We start from the raw sequence: 16,576 nt of genomic DNA, 5'->3' as shown, positions 1-16,576 counted from the left end.
CGACAAGGAGAGATGCCCCGGATCAATTGACGCATTCCTGAGTAATGGTTATGTCTTAGGACAGTAAAACCTCATCGAATTTAACGTAGGGATGCACACACTGATGATTCATTAAAACACCCGGGCGCTGAGCTGAATCTATTTCCTCTCATTACACGGGGCTGGGAAATGTGGATCTGCCCCTGTGACATTGCTGCAAGGACCAGGAGTGAAACCCAAGACCCAAAGGGGACTGGGGGGGACTCCGCACGGAAGGCATCCGAGAGCATCTCCTGTCACGTGAGCTGGCATTAATAAAACAAGACCACAAACTCGGAGGCTAAAGCAAGGCAGTGTGTGTGTATCAAAGAGCTCGAGGCAGTTCATTATAATTCCAATTAACGTAGAAAAGTTAATAACCGAAAGAGAATACATCAGACTTTAAACGAACGAGAAGGGGGAGGGGGAGAGACAAAAGGTGTCTTTAAGCTGGAGCCGAAGTCCGAGCTGCCACAAAAGCAAAGAAATAACAAATATTTATCACATCCAATGGTCCAGGGAGGTAGGAGCTTTGATGGGAGCCAAACTGGGGTGGGAGAGGAGTTGGGCTTTACATGGGAATCCTTATTTTTGGATGCTATGCTGGGGTTTAGAAGGGCCAGAAATTAATCACATAAAGGCAAAAAAGGAGAGAAGAGAGCAGAGAGGAGAAGAGAGAACAGGAGAGGCGACAGGAGAGATTTCATTTCTGGTTGTTTGGGGGAAATCAGCATTTTCTCTGGTATTTAGCTTTGCAGGGAAAACATTTCAAACACTGCCAATATTACCTAATACCTGGGAGCCTAGACAAAGCCCTGCATGTGATCAGGGCTCCTTTGTGCTAATTGTATGGCCACCTTTGGGGTGATCCCAGGCTGGGGTACATGGGGACCTGGCCCAGAAGCACCACAAGCAGGGTAGAGCATGTCCATGCAGGACTCAGCAGGAGCAGCCTGTGAGGCAACAGCCCTTTCCAGCCACTAAGGAAGATTTAAGAGTGAATCACATCAGCCCAGTCGAATTCAATTGCTATTGATAATGTCCATGTGCAATTAGAGCCAATTAAGGGGAGGCAGCGAATGACAAAAGCCAGAAGGTGGGGTGGGGTGGGGGTGTCAATACAACTGTCCAATTTCCCAACAACTAAATTCAATTAAAGAGTATCACTTACCCAGCTTGCCCAGGAGGGCCAGCACATAAATGGGCAAAGGGCAGGCACGGGTGCTGTCTGGGCAGGATGCAGACTTTCGGGAGCAAGCCCTGCTCCTGCCCCAGCTTCAAGCTGCGGGAGGTGGCATCCATGTACTTCACCATGATCGCCGTGTTCCTGGTCATCTTGGTGGTGGCTCTGCAGGGCTCGGCGCCCCGCGGGACTGATTTTCCCTACAAGGTGCCCCTCGATCCCCAGGGGCTGCTCGAGCTCTCCTGGAATGTCAGCTACCCTGAGCAAGCCGTGAATTTCCAGCTCCTCATCAGGCACCTGCAGTTCGGGCTCCTCTTCGGGATGTCGGACAGGGGCGAGTTTGAGAACGCGGACCTGGCCGTGCTCTGGAGCGATGGGAGCAATTCCTATTTTGGGGTGAGTCACTTGTATGTTTGCATGGATGCTTATGGGGTTCCCTCCCCTGTGGGTGAATCTGGTTTGAAAGAGTAGGACCGGTCCAGGGCACAGCGCACATTGGACCGGTCCCACTGCTCGGGGGGAAGGGGTCTGAAAGGTCTTGGAGGTTTCTACCCCAGAGGAACCCATGGATCAAGTGCACACGATGGGTTTGGCATAGGAATTGAACCCAAAGAGAAAAGAATAAATACAACAGCACATCAGCAAGGCTGAGTGGAACAAAAACCAGGATGTCTCTGCTGTGTTTAGCCCCAAAGAGCTCCAATGGGGGGGCTGTGAACTGATCAGCTCATACTCACACACACACACAGGATGCATCAACACCTTGGTTTGCTTCTGTGCTGCTGTCAATCACATTAAAAATTAACCACAGCTCCCATTAATGGCTTTGAGACAGGGCAAAAGTCATCAGCCAGAGAGGCTGCTCCTGCCAGCACCAAGAACCCGGCTGCGAGTTGCCTCTGATGCTACTGTCGGGATCAACAGGACAACAGGGCAACCTGGGGTGCTGTCAGAAATTAGACATGCAAATGTATTTGGGTGATACATGAACACCTCGTGGTAGCAAGTGCAGAGGAGAAACTAATTTCTAATGGTGCTGTTTAATATTGCTGCTGCAAATCTCCACCCCTCCTGACACAGTCTGTTTGTCCAGATCCTTGTTCGGGTTGTCTTTCCATCCCCGGGCTCTCCAGTCCTGTCCCCAGACCACCACATTCAGCTAATTGCCATTGCACTTGGCTGCAGAAAGCAGTTTGCATTTTTCCCTGTGTGAGGCTTTCCAGTAAGTTAAATTTTACCTCTCTGCTTACTTCAAGTTAACCATAAAATACATTCTTTCGCAATCAGCCGCAATGTGATCTGCAGTGTAATGAAAGCATGAAAAGAAGGGCTTATTATCTGCGCTGTTTTCCTGCTAATTACCAGCCATTCAGGATCTGTGGTGGCCCGAATGCTACAGTATTTCACAGCATCATGTTAAGGAAACATAAAGGATCATTTCTAATCTTGCCTCCGTGTGCTCACCGAAAGACAAGCAGCACTGAATGAAACACCCGGCAGCATTAAGGTTTTCTCTTTCACTTCGTGCTGAACAGCATCCTGCATGGAGATTTCAATAAATCTCTCCAGTCCTGGTTTTCTCTCTCCCAGCAGCCTTTCTTCTGGATAAGTATGTCAGCTGTTAAAAAGATCCAAATTTGCTTAACCCCCCATGTACTACAAGATTAATTTGCACACCATATTCCTATGAAAACAAATGTCATGCAAGCTCCATGTAGCTGATTTTACTCTCCCCCTCTAAGGACAATATGTTCACGAAATATGACTCTATAGTTCTGGCTGAAATTACGCCAAGTTGCTTTATTCTTTTTCTTCTGTTTTTTTCCCCCAAGATAAGAGAACTGAGGCCACTTATGTATGTATAGCGAGGTACTTCTTGGGTGCCTTTTCTCACTAAACAAAATATATCAGTGAAAGAAACAAAAGATCAAGGCAACAACCCCGTTCAGTTCCTAATTATTGCAGGATTTTATATTCCAAACCTTCAAATCCTGAAGCACAGGAGTAACCCACTGCTTTGCTTCTCAGTGTGGCTTTGTCACCATCCTCAACAACAAGCAGCTTTTGGGAGGCCATGCTGGGCTTCCAGAACAATCTGACCACAACAAATTAAGGATTTTGAAGAGGGACAGCAATTTCTAGGGCTGACACTACAGCCCAGCAAAGGTTCTGATCTTAAATTGAGAGCGGCTGTCTTGTGGCAAGGGTTTTGGAGAGTACATCACCCCCCTCCAGAAGGTCCCCCCCCCAGACAAATACACCCAAAATGCAGCACAGACTGATCAGACTGATGCGACATTTTCACATGTCCCTGCAGGCTTTCTTGTCCCCCATCCTTTCCACAGTCACATCTCAATTTTTAAAGGTCTTTCTGCAGACTGTTAGTGCTGGGTCAGGTATTTCACACCAAGAGTCTTGTGGCAGGGGCTGTTGTGGCACCGCTGTGCCTGAAGGATGCTGGAAGGGGACATGGAGCAACCAAAACACAGACCTCCCCCACCTCTGGGAATGCAGCAGGTGAACCAGCTGGAGGGCCAAAAGGAGGACCTGAGGACCTGTGGTAGCTCTGGAGGTTCCTCCAGGCTGATCAGGGTGCTCTTTCTCTCACAGGATGCCTGGAGCGATGCCAAGGGGCAGCTCCACATGGATTCACAGCAGGACTACCAGCTCCTGGGGGCTCGGAGGGCTCCCGAGGGGCTCTACCTCCTGTTCAGAAGAGCCTTCAGCACCTGTGACCCCAAGGACTACCTGATAGAGGTACAGCACCATCCTCACCCCACTGTGCCACTGTAGCACCCCTCAACCCCCTCCCAGCCCTGGGGCACAGCTCCAAACCCCAACCTGTGTGGTTATATCTGGTTTTGGAGGCAGCATCAGGTGTTTGCGCTGCCTAAGGCAGAAAGGAAGCGAGCTACAGCTGTCAGTCCTGGGACATGAGTAATGTTTGGCACCATCTATTTATGACCCCTTATAAACCTCTAGAAAGTGTAGATTTTAGCTCACTTGCATCATCAGCTCCTGTTAAGCATGTGTTAGGTCTATATAAATACCTCCTGCATCACTCTGGTCTGCCGTCTGGAGCCAACTGTTGGGAGTGTTACAAAGAAGGGTTGGTGTACCAACAGGAGGCAAAGAGGGTTGTGGCAGGATCTGGAACAAAGGGACAGCAAATAGAGACACTGTGCTGTGCTTGTGTGTGGCTTGCTGATGTTCCTTTGGGTCTGCGTTGACCACTGCCCTGTGAGATGGGACTGGGGGGAAACCTTCCCAGTGGGGATGTCAAACAGCTTCAGAGTCTCAGCCATGGACCCCAGGTGCAGGGAAGAATTGGTGCAAGGCTCATCTCAGATGGAAGCCTTTGTGGGCAGGATATTTTAGAGCCAACGTGGGCACAGAGTGTCCTCGAGTTTTTGTTGCTGGTTTTCAAAAGCCTGTCTTGTGGTGAGAAACGTCTACCGTCTGCCAAAACACTGAGAGCCCTGGAGGAAAAAATCTGTCTGTGAACAAGGAAAAGACTTGCAGGTCTTTATTCTCTGATCCTTTAAGAAAAGATTATTCTCTTTTTCCTTTCTTCCTTATCTCCTGTCCAGAGCTCTCTGTGTTCAACAGCACCTTTCTTCCTTGCAGTAGACTTTGAGCAGAGCTTCCCTCAAGAGGAGCTGGGAGAAAAGGGAGGATTTCAGAGAGAAGTTTTGTGCCTGCTGTTACTGCCCAGGCCACTTAGTGGGACTGGGCAGTAACGTGGGATGAGCTCTGCACTGATGTGGTTGTCCCAGCCTCGAGCTCATGAGAGAGGAGGGGCTCTGAAGGAGAAGGGAGGATATGTTAAGCCTTATGGAATTTCAGACTCTCCCACCTGGCAGGGAACCCTCTGTGATCACCTCAGCCAAAGAAACGGCCCCAAATCTATAATATTCCTGGGACAGCACAGCTAAGTGAGCTACTGGTGCACTCAGGGTGGCTTCCCACTTGGGAATGGGTCAAGAGATCCATTCCTGGGTTCATGCCATCAATAGTGGTGCCAATAGTCCATGCAGGTCATGTTTCTACATGAAAAACTACCTGATATACTGTGCTCTTGCTTCAGGATGGCACTGTGCACCTCATCTATGGGATCCTGGAGAAACCAGTGCATTCCCTCCAAGCCATCAACATCTCTGCCATCCACGGGGGACTGCAGAGGGTGCAGCTGCTGAAGCCCAACATCACCATCCCTGAACTGCCCAGTGACATGAAAACCATGGAGATAACAGCCCCAGACGTTGTCATTCCCAGCCAAGAGACAACCTACTGGTGTTACATGGTAGAGCTCCCAGAAGACTTCCCCAAACATCACATTATCATGGTAAGAGGTAGGAGAAGGGGGCTGCTTTCCCCAGGGCAGATCAGCAATCATGTTCACATTCAGCCATCCTGCAAAGTCCATCTCTTCCTGCCCTGTTGCAGGGAGGCTTTCAGACCCATCCATCTTCCCAAACATGGTACCAAAACATCTCCCAGAGCCATCCCACCAGGCAGTAGCATTCTAATCTCAACCCAAAATCAGAAGTTTCTCAGCAGGAAATGGCCAGTTGGTGTCTTTCCACCTGGCACATCCAGCAGGAACCAGGGCAGGCTCAGAGATGACTCTCTGTGGAAGGCAGAGCTGTGGCCATCAAGGATGGGCCCATAGCAGGATTATGGCACACAGTGAGCCATGAGGAATACATAAACATGGGAAACAAAGGAAAAAGGCTGGCAAGAGCAGAGCAAAAAAAGAGGGTTACAGAAATAAATGCAACTTGTGTGCGTTGCCCAGGTGTGTTGCTGGTGCTTGGGTCACCTCCCTCAAAGGAGAGGCAGAAACCTGCTGGCAGCCTAGAGCAGGGAAAGGATGAGCCACTGGGAGAGCATGGCCCCAGCAGGTGTGGAGGTGGCTCAGCAGCTGACCTGGCACATCCAGAGTCAAAGCCACCCAGTGGAGAGAGGGAAAACCTGATGCATGAGCTGAAGCGAGTGCTCAGTGATTTATAGGGGAGAGACGGTGCTGCAAAGGAAGGCTCAGAAGGAGGATTTTCTCTCTAACAGATGGTGTGAACTGAATCATCTGTGTGTAAGTAAAAAGTGTGTAACTCCTGATACCTTCCCGCTGCTGCAGATTACTTCTACAGCTGGCACTTTTAGCCGGAGCCATTCCTCAGACTGGTTTTAATCACTCTTTCTACCCCAAATTCCCCTTGCCATGCCCCGAGCAGCTGTCGGATAGAAAGAAAACCCAATAGCTTCAGTCAGAGCTACCACAGCGTGACCAGGACTCTTTTTAGGAAAAAGCAATGTCCCCAGGGTCACCTCAGCCCTGCAAGACTGTAAAGGACTCAGTCATCACAAAGCAGAACAAGATCTTCTGCTGATCAGGTGCACCTGTTGCTGGAGAAAGGATGAGATGTTTCTATATGTGTTCTGGTGGGCTCTGGGTTGGTCCCAAAGCCAACCAAGAAACAAAGTGTTTCCACAACTGCCCTGAATGCTCTCCTTGGGCACTAATTCCAGCTTAACCTCCTCTTACGAGCCAAAATATAAAGTAAAAGCTCTTGGCGCTTGGTGCCTCATGCCCGGAGCACCCTTCCCTCCCTACCACGGGGTGGAAGCTGTCTCCCACTCAGTAACAGGTGCCAGACATACCTGTCTTGGCTCCTCGTGGAGCCTGGAAGGCGGCAGCCGCAGGGATGGACTCTCAGTCTGTCCTCGTTCTGGGATCTGCTTTGCAGTACGAGCCCGTGATCACGGAGGGCAACGAGGCTCTTGTCCACCACATGGAAGTCTTCCAGTGCTCTGCCGAGTTCGACACCTTCCCCTCCTACAACGGGCCCTGCGACTCCAAGATGAAGCCAGACCGGCTCAACTACTGCAGGCACGTGCTGGCAGCCTGGGCCATGGGAGCACAGGTGGGTGCAAGGGGGGACCTGTCGCCCCGGGTGAAAACCGTCCTGTTGCCTCCCAGCCCTTCCCAATCCCCTTTTGGGTTTGCCCCATGTGAGTTGCTCCCACCCCGTTCTCTGTTGGGGTTTGAGTCCAGCCCTGTCTGACCTCCCCAACCTTCCCCTGGGCGCATCTGAGTTCCTGCTTCATCCCAGCTCATCTTCTTGGTGCCATAAATCTGGATCCCAGGTGTAATCCAGTCCAGGTTTCCCCCCATTCCGGATCCCAGGTGTGATCCAGTCTGGGTTTTCCCAATTCTGTATTCTGGCCCTGTTCCAGTCTGGATTTCCCCCCATTCCGCATTCTCACTTTATCCAATCTTGTCTTTCCCCCACCCTGTATCCCACCTGTGATCCAGTCTGTCTTGTCCCCCATTCCAGTGGGGGAAAAGGCTCCCCAGGGCAGTCGTCACAGAGTTCAAGGATCTTTGGACGATGCTCTCATGCACATGATGGGATTTCTGGGGTTATCCTGTGCACGCCCAGGAGTTGGATTTGATGATGGTCCTTGTGGGTCCCTTCCAACCCAGGACATTCTATGATTCTGCTGGGGGGTTATGTCACTGCAGGTACATGTGGCACGGGAGAAGCCTGTGGAAGCAAGACCAGCTCACCAAGCACAACCAAGAGCTCAAATCATGCCCCTCAGCCCACAGTGGGGGTCAGGATTATGGCCAAACATTTCCCTTTGGCTTTTCAGCCTTGTCCTTGGAAAGCCATCCCACTGCTCCCCTAACACCCTCCTTCTGCTTCCAGGCTTTCTACTACCCTGAAGAAGCAGGTGTTGCCTTCGGTGGCCCAGGCTCCTCCAGATATTTACGCCTCGAGATCCATTACCACAATCCCCTGGTGTTCAAAGGTGAGGGGGTGTGAGCCACACCTGGGGCCTCCCCAGTAAGGCCATGGCAGGAGAGCTGGGGACATTCAAGGGAAGGACTGACATCCTGTTGGAGAGGGCTCTGGCCAAAAATCATAGCCCTGTTTGCAACTGTCTGGAGACCTGATGGTCCAGATCTGTCCTAGCAGGAAGAATACATTAAATTCCCACCATGCTGCCCCTTTTCTGGTCTCAGCAAAGTCATCCTCACTGAAGGCTGGACCTGTGCAAGCCTAGCAGTGGAGAAGGATGCTCAGGGAAGGAACCTCCTGAGCCTGCAGGCAGAAAACTGACCCTACAGAGTTCCTGCAGGGATATGATCCAAGGCAGCACCAGTATTTAGCTGGGCTGTCTCAGGGTGTCCCTCCAAGTTCCTTGGAAGGTGGTGGTGGTGGATCTCAGAGCAAGAGCAACAGCAGTGCCAAGTCACCAGAGAGGAAGCAGCAGCAGCCTGGCTGGGGATGGGGGGATGTGGATGTTGTTTTACTGTACTCCTGCTTCGATAACATTGTCAGGAGACACATTGAGAAAAAAAAAAAGTTCCAAACAGCCCATTTTCTTCATTAACATAAAAACAAGTAGCTTCTTGACTACCCAAGTATATTTTTAGGAGACCAGAGCATATGCACTGTAGATCAGTCATAGCACATTCGGCAACTCGAGAAGAAACACGTCTATAAATACAGAGCTCATGTCTTTCATAATTTATCTGCTTTTGCATGTTAACCAATAGTGTCTCCCCTGTTATTCTTGTCTCTGAGTGGGCTCCAGCCCGGAGACAGGGGGTTCAAAGCTGCCCTGAACCCCTCCTGACCTACTGACCCTGCTCTTTCCCTTTGCTTTCGTGGCCTTAGACTTCTGGATGTATCGGTTAAAGAAGATGCAATGAGCCATATTTCTGAGGGAGTTAAAGCACCCCGTTCTCTGTCCTTCTGCTTTGGGCTCTCCAAAGGCACCCCTTACCTCACTCTCCTGGGAGCAATTCAGCCTTAGGTCGACGCCCTCTCTAGGGGACCAGTCATGTCTGGGCGCACTCTGCAAAGGCCTGCATGCAAATGTCTAGGGTTTAAAACAACAAGAGCCACACACAGGTTCAGAAAGCCGCGAGCGAGAGGCTGGCGACGCAGCGCAGCATCGTTTTTCACACCTGACCTTGTCCCTGCAGTGACTCGTCCTTGTCCTCTCGCCCACCAGGTCGCCGTGACTCCTCAGGGATCCGACTGTACTACACGGCCACCCTGCGGCGCCACGACGCCGGGATCATGGAGCTGGGCTTGGTCTACACGCCCGTGATGGCCATTCCCCCCGGCGAGGACGCCTTTGTCCTCACAGGGTATTGCACCGACAGATGCACCCAGAAGGTGAGTGCCCGTCCTCTCCACCCCGGCTTCACCTCGGAGAACAAAGCTTACTCATGGCTTTTCCCAGGCCCCGGGCAGAACTGAACTCCAGGCTTCCAATTCCTGGTTTTAAACTTACCGTGAGGTTGCGCTTGAAAAGAAAAAAATCTGCTGTGTACAACAAACAGAGAGCAGCTGGTCGGGATGCGCTGAATCCCCCTCGAAGCAGCTCTCCTGGGGAGCCATCTGCTCCAGCTCCCCGGGGTACCATTCCCATAAAACTTACTGCCGAGCTGGCTGTGTCCCAGCGGTTCTTCCCTCCATGGGGAAGAGAAAATTGGCTTCTGCGTCCGAGCGACTTGCCAAGAGCTTCTCTCAAAGATGGTTCCAAAATGCCCACCTTGCTCTCAGGGATATTTTAGTAGATGTTTTGGTGGGGCCTACTCAAAAGGAATCATTTGTGCCACTGCTAGCAAGCGCAGGGAAGCAAGCAGCATCCAGCTCAGCTGCTCCTGCTGACCCAGAGAGCTGGTTTGGCAGCAGATTGAGAGTCTGTCCCTCTGCCAGGAGCTCGCTGACACCCTGCTCCAAGGGGACAGTGATCCCCTAAACTCCTGTGTGAGAGCCAGGACAGGGACAGCCGGTTCCCAGCACACAGCAGGGGATGTGTGGGAGGGGAGAGGGATGGGGTCAGCACGAGGCCCTGATCTGTCCTTCCCCCAGGCTCTGCCCGCTGCCGGCATCCGCATCTTTGCCTCCCAGCTCCACACTCACCTGGCAGGAAGAAAAGTGGTGACAGTGCTGTCCCGGGACGGGAGAGAGCGGCAGGTTGTGAACTCCGACAGCCACTACAGCCCTCACTTCCAGGTACAGGGGTCTGCAGGGGCAGTGGAGTCCTGGCTGGATGTCACCTGTGGGGTTGCCCTGGGCACGGTGCCACGGCGCTGCTCTGATGTGACCCCTTTCCTTCCCTCCCAGGAGATCCGCATGCTGAAGGAGATCGTTGCAGTCTTTCCAGTGAGTTGCTCCAGAAACTGTGGCAGCTTCCAAACAGCACACCCTGACCCCATGAGCTTGAGCCCTCTGCCTCCTTCCATCACCCCATCCCCTCTGGGGACATCCCTGTGGGCTGCAGGAGGACAGTGTGGTCCCTGGGTCATATCTGCCACCCTCATGCCTTGGGGATGTTGGGGCCCACCTCATATGGCACAAAACTGGTGTGTGGGCAGCAAGGAGCTAAATTAAGCACCTACCAGAGGGAGGCTCCCCAGGGGGTGAGGATGAACCATGGTGGTGCCCCCTCTTCTCGCTGGGTAGAAGGAGAGGAAGAGATTTGGCATCAGTGGTGGGAGTGTGTGGCAAAACAGAGGTGGAAAGTGCCCCGGGGCCTTTGGGGTGAGGAAGAACCTGGCTGCAAAGTAGAGGACACCTATGGGACCTGCTGTGCCCCACGAGGCTGCCCAAAAGACTCAGCACTCATTGAGACTCCACCTACATCTGTGCTGGGACCCCACAGTCCCCAGCACTGGCTGTGATGGGGAGGCTGTTGTGCCATCAAGTTGGGTACAGATTTGGCACTTCAAACTGTTGCCTAAGTGCATTTTTTTTTAGGTGTTTCAGCCCTGCAGAAATTCTTAAAAAGTGAGGAAAGCAGGAAACACCATTCCTGGGATACAGCCCTAGGGAATCTCCACAGGGGATGCAAGTTTAGCAAGTGCTCCTGTGGCATTGCAGAGAGCGCTGGTGGGGAAACGGGCTACTGAGCAGAGATCTGCTGTGTGGTACACTCCCCAACCCCTAAATTTGCCTGTGTCTGAACCTCCCCAGGGCGATGAACTCATCACCACCTGCACATACAACACGCAGGACCGGAGCCAAGCCACCGTGGTGAGTGCAGGGGCAGCTCACCTGCCTCTGTGGGGCTGAGGTGTGTTGGTACCCCAGGGCTGGGGGCACCCACAGAGTGGGCTTCTGCATGAACCCAGGCTGAATCACAGCCAAAAACCAGAGGGAGTGTGGGAAGAAGGGAACTCACAAGGCTCTGCTGCCTGCAGCGGGGATGGCAAGGTGCTAATTGTGAAGTAGCGTGTGTCACTCTAATTCCCATCACAAACTGTTCCACCAGGGATTAATTGTAATTAAAGAGAAGTGGCATTTTTTGACAGTGCATGTTATTTTCTTATATAGGCAGCAAAAAAAAAAAAAAGAGCCTGTCAGAGGTACCATCAACAGGGACAAAGTTAAATATAGCAGAGGGATTATAGGAAATCTGCATTTTAATGTAAACCACACGGTCTAGTCTAAAAGTCTGTCCTTGTGCAAAGGGCAGATGAGCAGAGTGCTGCCCATCTCACGCACATGAAGGGGTGTGTTTATCTATACCTATGTATCTACACATATTTATATACCCAGATATCTAGATATATAGATTATAGCTATAGATATATGTGAGTGTGCACATAGAGGTGTGAGCTTCATGTCCTCCTGCCCTCCCTGCTGGCTGTGCAGCCCTGGCAGGGCACAGCCAGACCCCGCTGCCATCACCTTTGTGTCTGTGCTGCAGGGAGGGTTTGGCATCCTGGAAGAGATGTGTGTGAACTACGTGCACTACTACCCCCAGACGCAGCTGGAGCTGTGCAAAAGCGCTGTGGATCCGGGATTCCTTCACCGATACTTCAACCTCGTGAACAGGTACAGAGCCCCTGCACGGTGGGGCTGAGGGGAGAGGGATCAGTGCAAAGCTCTGTGGTGGTAACACTAGAAAAAAGCCAAACCCAGGGTTTTAAGGATGACTGTGTGGTGAGAACCTCTGGGAAGGGGGAGCAGTCCCGGGAATGGACTTCACAGAAAGAGTCAGAGCATGACCACGTGCTTAAGTGCAGAATATTCCTTATAACCCAAGGCAGACAGCAAGCATCCCTGCCAGAGAAGCTGCAGCCCATCCACCCAGGATGAGAGGGGGAGATGCTGACCTTGCACAGGATGTCCTACCCACAGGCAGTCAGCTGGCCCCAAATCCTTCCCTGCAGGTGCCCGCTGCTCCAGGCGCTCCCTGTGCCCAGTGCTGACTTCGGAGCCATTCCAGGTCAAGCTTTAGGCAGGGAGGAATTAGTCACATTCAGCGCCGAAAGGGGACAGCACTGCTGTGTTTCAGTGTGGCGTTTCTCCTGCCCCAGGTTTAACGATGAGGAGGTCTGCATGTGCCCGCAGGTCTCTGTCCCAGAGCAGTTCCGTTCTGTCCCCTGGAACACGTTCAACAGAGATGTGCTAAAATCCCTCTACGGTTTCGCTCCGATCTCCATGCACTGCAACAAATCCTCCGCCATCCGGTTCCCGGTATGTACAGCTTCACTCCCAAGGCTTCCCAACAGAACTCCCAGCTGTAGGTAAAAAGCAGCTTGGCAGAGCTGTGGGAAGGTCTGTGCCAAGCACACGGGTCAGGTGTCCGGTGCTCAGGACACATCCAAAACCCAGCGGGCTCAGGGCAGGGAGCTGGAGCTGCCAGGACACTGAGCCCGGCCCTGGTGCTTAAACAATCTGTCCAGAGCCCACCATGGATGTTCCCAGCCAGATTCAGTTGGGAGATGCATTTGCATAAAGTGATTTGGAGGCTGCTTTTGCTGAGCGTTGAAGTAGGGCTGGCTCCAGATCCAAGGAGAAACGTGAGGTGGTTTTTAGGATTTTGGCAAATCACATCAGGTCCCAGCAGAGCGAGCTCATTACACACAGCATCTGTGCAGCCTCCGAACGCGGCGATCCAGCAAAACCTGAAGGATAAAGGACTGCGAGATCTTTAAAGGAAAAACAGGCCCAGTGATGAGGGACGTAACGATGATGGCAATGAAGATTTAAAACCACCGATGGCCTCAGCTCCCAGTGCCATTTATCAGTGTAATAAACTTAGGTGATAGCCTATTCCTGGATCCAGGGATATCCACTGCAGCACAGGAGGATGCTGAGCTGACTGCAGGGATGACCATCAGCTTTCTGCCCCAGTAAACTCCCTTCAGCAAAGTCCACTCTGGAGCGGGCAGAAACCTTTCCAGTTTCCTGGAACTGAAGACCCGGCACCTCTCGGCTGTGCAGAGGACAGAAGTGCAGAACAGTGGTGCAGAAGTTTTGTGCAGCAGGAGAATTATGAATTAAACCTCTTAATTACAGCTCAGACAATTCTCTTGGTTTCAGAGAGGTCTAGGGGGCTTCTGGGAAGGGACTTGAGTGGAGCAGAGCCAATGCTGGTACAAAGTGGGTCACAGGCACCACAGTGAGGGCGAAGGAACTGAGCTGCCTCCCTGCTCTGCTGATGCTTCAGAGCGAGCCCAACTTTGATACATCTCATTTATTCCATACTGTTTCTGCCAAGAGAAAAGCACCGGCTTCTAATTAAGTTCATGTTTTTGCAGTTCAGTGATCCCAAATCTGATGATTTCTGGAAGAAACTGAGTGCTGTTAATTATCGAGCAAAATCTCAAGGTACCACTTGTGAGAGGCAGCAGGGATGATGCCATCCCCAAGTCCCCTGCACCCGCAAGGGCTCAAAGTAAACTCCCTTTATTCAGATTTCCACTCGAAGGCACCAAAAACAACAACTATGGAGACTCTCCAAGTGCCTCTGATCTATCTGAAAAGCAGGCACAGGGTTCGGGATGTATCAGCAGGGCAGACTCCGCAGCAGATGGGCTCAGGACTGGAGCTGAGCCCTGGAGCAGGCGCACCCTAAACATCCTTAACTGCTCCCCTGAACCAGAAGGGTACAGGAAAATAGTTGTTTCTCCAGCTGGTGCTCCCCTGCAATGCTGTCCCCTCTCTGGTCGCTCCCCACGAGCTTTGGAAGGGTCCCTCCATCCCACTCCATCTTCCCCCAGGGTTTTCCTGGTGCTGGTGCAGCCTCTGGCCTGTTTTGCTTGACATACCACAAGAAATTTCAGCTGAAAACATAAATTCAACTTTCATCTTGCTGATGACTCACAGCTCTACCTCTCCTCTCCAGACCTCCCTCCTCCTGCTCATGCTGCGGTTCAGCCTCTCGCTGACATTTCCGCATGAGCACGCAGCCAGCAGCCAAACTGCAGCATCACCAAACTGGAGCTGAGCCCCCCTTTGCCCTCACAGTCCCTGCCCACATCTCCACTGGCCACTAACCCAGGCCAACACGTCACATCTGAGTTAGATCCTGCTCGGCGGGCTCAGCCCTCGGCGCTGCCTGGACCTGGCACATTGCTCTTTGCAGGGAACATCCCTGAGACAAGGTGTCTCCTCACATGCACGCAGCTGGAGGTTTTGTCCTGGCCATGGTCACCCTGAGCCCTGATGGCTGTGACAGCCCTTCCCCAGCTCTGCCACACAGCACATCATCCAGGCTGCTGCATCCTTCCTGCTCTGCAGCAGCTGCACAGGAACATCCCTGCTGGAACGCTGCAAATTCCTGCCAATATTTGGTGGAGAGTGTTTTTCAGAGCACGTTGGTGCCTGTATGGGACTCCCTGGTTTGAGTTGCCTCCATCTGATTTGGTGGGTAGCGCTTTTTGGGGTGGAAACATCCTAACTGTGGTGGGTTTGTGAAACACGGTGCACTGCAGACGTCTGTGCCGCTAAGGGGATGTGTAGGTGCTTCTGTAAAATGAAGAATTAGTAATATGAATAATTAGTAACATCTCATAAGAAAACATCCTGATTTTGGCTGAAAATGCTTCAAATATTAAAGCTCATTGGAGAGATGGGCAGAAACACCAAGTCTCCAAGTACCTGAGACTTGGTCTCACGGTGCCAAACTCTCTTGCAGGGCGACTGGGAGAAGCAGCCACTTCCCACCATCACCGAGAGGCTGCAGGAGCCTGTCCCCCACTGCCCACCTGCCCCGGGGCCTCAGCCTGCTGCCCCCATCCCCCTCAACCTGGGCCAGCTCAGGAGGGACTGACACGCTGCCTGTTCCTTCCATCACGATGGGAGGTGCCTCCAGGCAGGAGCATCCATGGGGAACATCCCGTCGCTGTCCCGGCATCCTGCCCACACAGCGATGCCAACTGGTGCCCTGGCCCCTGCAGGGGGGTTAGGGCTCATGAGCTAGAGTTCAGAAAGTACTCTGGAGGTGGAAAGTGTTATATTTAGTGTGTTATTAGCAATCCTGGTTCTGAGTAATGCTGCTTTCCACCCCCGGAATGAGAACGTGGAGGTTTGCTATTGTGCTAAACCCAGCGTGGCCCCAGGGAGTGGGGGGAGAGACTTGTATTCCCACAGGGAAATTGAGGCATGGACATGTGTGGGAGCAGCATACAAGCCCTGTGATGCCCCATGGTCCCGTTTAGCTCAGGATGGCTCCACAGGTGCTCTCCCACCCTGCCAGTCATGGAGGGGATGGAGGGAAGGAGGGAGGGATGCCACGATGCCCACCCGACACCCACCTCCCCCTCGTGCTCCTTCCCCCACTCCCCCATGCTGGGGATTGCTACTCTCGATGCCACCAGATGCCAGTGGCTGGGAACAAGTGATACCTCTGGGACAGGGTTTAGAAAGGGGGAGGGATGGGGTGGGGAGGCACGGGGAGGGGAATGACAAATCTTTTGTCAGGGAAAAATTACTCCATTAAATATCTGAATGTAAAATAAATTGCTTTTTGCTGTCGAGCTCCAAGGGGAGAACACTCAGGAGGAGCAAAGGAAAGACTGGAGGTGCTGCAGGAGAGTCTATGTCCATCCCAGCTGGGTGCCTGCCCTTGCTGCCCTGGGACAGGTGGGATCCAGGGCAGGTGGCTCCCAAAATTCACCCTCCCAGCCACCTTGAGTGTCAGGGACAGAGCACTGCACATTGGAAAGGCCTTTCTAAAGCAAAACATGATCTTCCATGCACAGAGTGGATCCCTGGCTTGGCAGGGAGGCAGCATCCTCCTTCCCTCGGGACAGGACTGTGGCCACTCCCTCCTCTGCCCTCCTGCCACAGGGAAGGCAATCAGCTCCTATTCAAGAGAAAAATTCATCTCAATCTTGTTTTTTCATGTTTTCAGTAAACCCAAAGCCTTTTCAGAGTTCACGCTCTTGCCCGTAGCGCTTGTGGCACGAGGTTAAGGAATTAAAATCAGCGCTAAAGAGGGTATGCACCAAGCAAACCTAGTCAAGGGAAAGAAAGGGAAGAGCATGGAGTGAGATTGTTTCTTCAGGCGGGTGAAAGCTTCAGCAGAGATCAGACCCTCGCTGTGCCCAGCGAG

General features: G+C 52.3%; 1 protein-coding gene across 1 annotated transcript; it reads left to right on the top strand.

Annotated features, from left to right (window-relative positions):
• Positions 1 to 1,151: 1,151 nt before the first annotated feature.
• DBH (dopamine beta-hydroxylase) lies at positions 1,152 to 15,885 on the top strand. The gene is made up of 12 exons (XM_032708337.1): positions 1,152 to 1,597; positions 3,812 to 3,958; positions 5,289 to 5,546; positions 6,949 to 7,125; positions 7,915 to 8,017; positions 9,230 to 9,396; positions 10,099 to 10,242; positions 10,354 to 10,392; positions 11,203 to 11,262; positions 11,939 to 12,066; positions 12,552 to 12,711; positions 15,158 to 15,885. The coding sequence occupies exons 1-12, from the start codon at positions 1,256 to 1,258 to the stop codon at positions 15,290 to 15,292; spliced, it is 1,860 nt and encodes a 619-aa protein (XP_032564228.1). The 5' UTR covers positions 1,152 to 1,255; the 3' UTR covers positions 15,293 to 15,885.
• Positions 15,886 to 16,576: the final 691 nt, after the last annotated feature.

Source organism: Chiroxiphia lanceolata, chromosome 21, assembly GCF_009829145.1.
Source record: "Chiroxiphia lanceolata isolate bChiLan1 chromosome 21, bChiLan1.pri, whole genome shotgun sequence".
NCBI classification, from domain to species: Eukaryota; Metazoa; Chordata; class Aves; order Passeriformes; family Pipridae; genus Chiroxiphia; species Chiroxiphia lanceolata.
This window is presented reverse-complemented; position numbering and strand designations above follow the sequence as displayed.

Excerpts from the sequence above, each read along its gene's own strand:
- DBH (XM_032708337.1), top strand. The coding sequence starts at position 1,256 with ATGCAGACTTTCGGGAGCAAGCCCTGCTCCTGCCCCAGCTTCAAGCTG. Across the intron at positions 1,598-3,811 it reads GGAGCAATTCCTATTTTGGG|GATGCCTGGAGCGATGCCAA; the intron begins GTGAGTCACTTG and ends TTTCTCTCACAG. Across the intron at positions 7,126-7,914 it reads CCTGGGCCATGGGAGCACAG|GCTTTCTACTACCCTGAAGA; the intron begins GTGGGTGCAAGG and ends TTCTGCTTCCAG.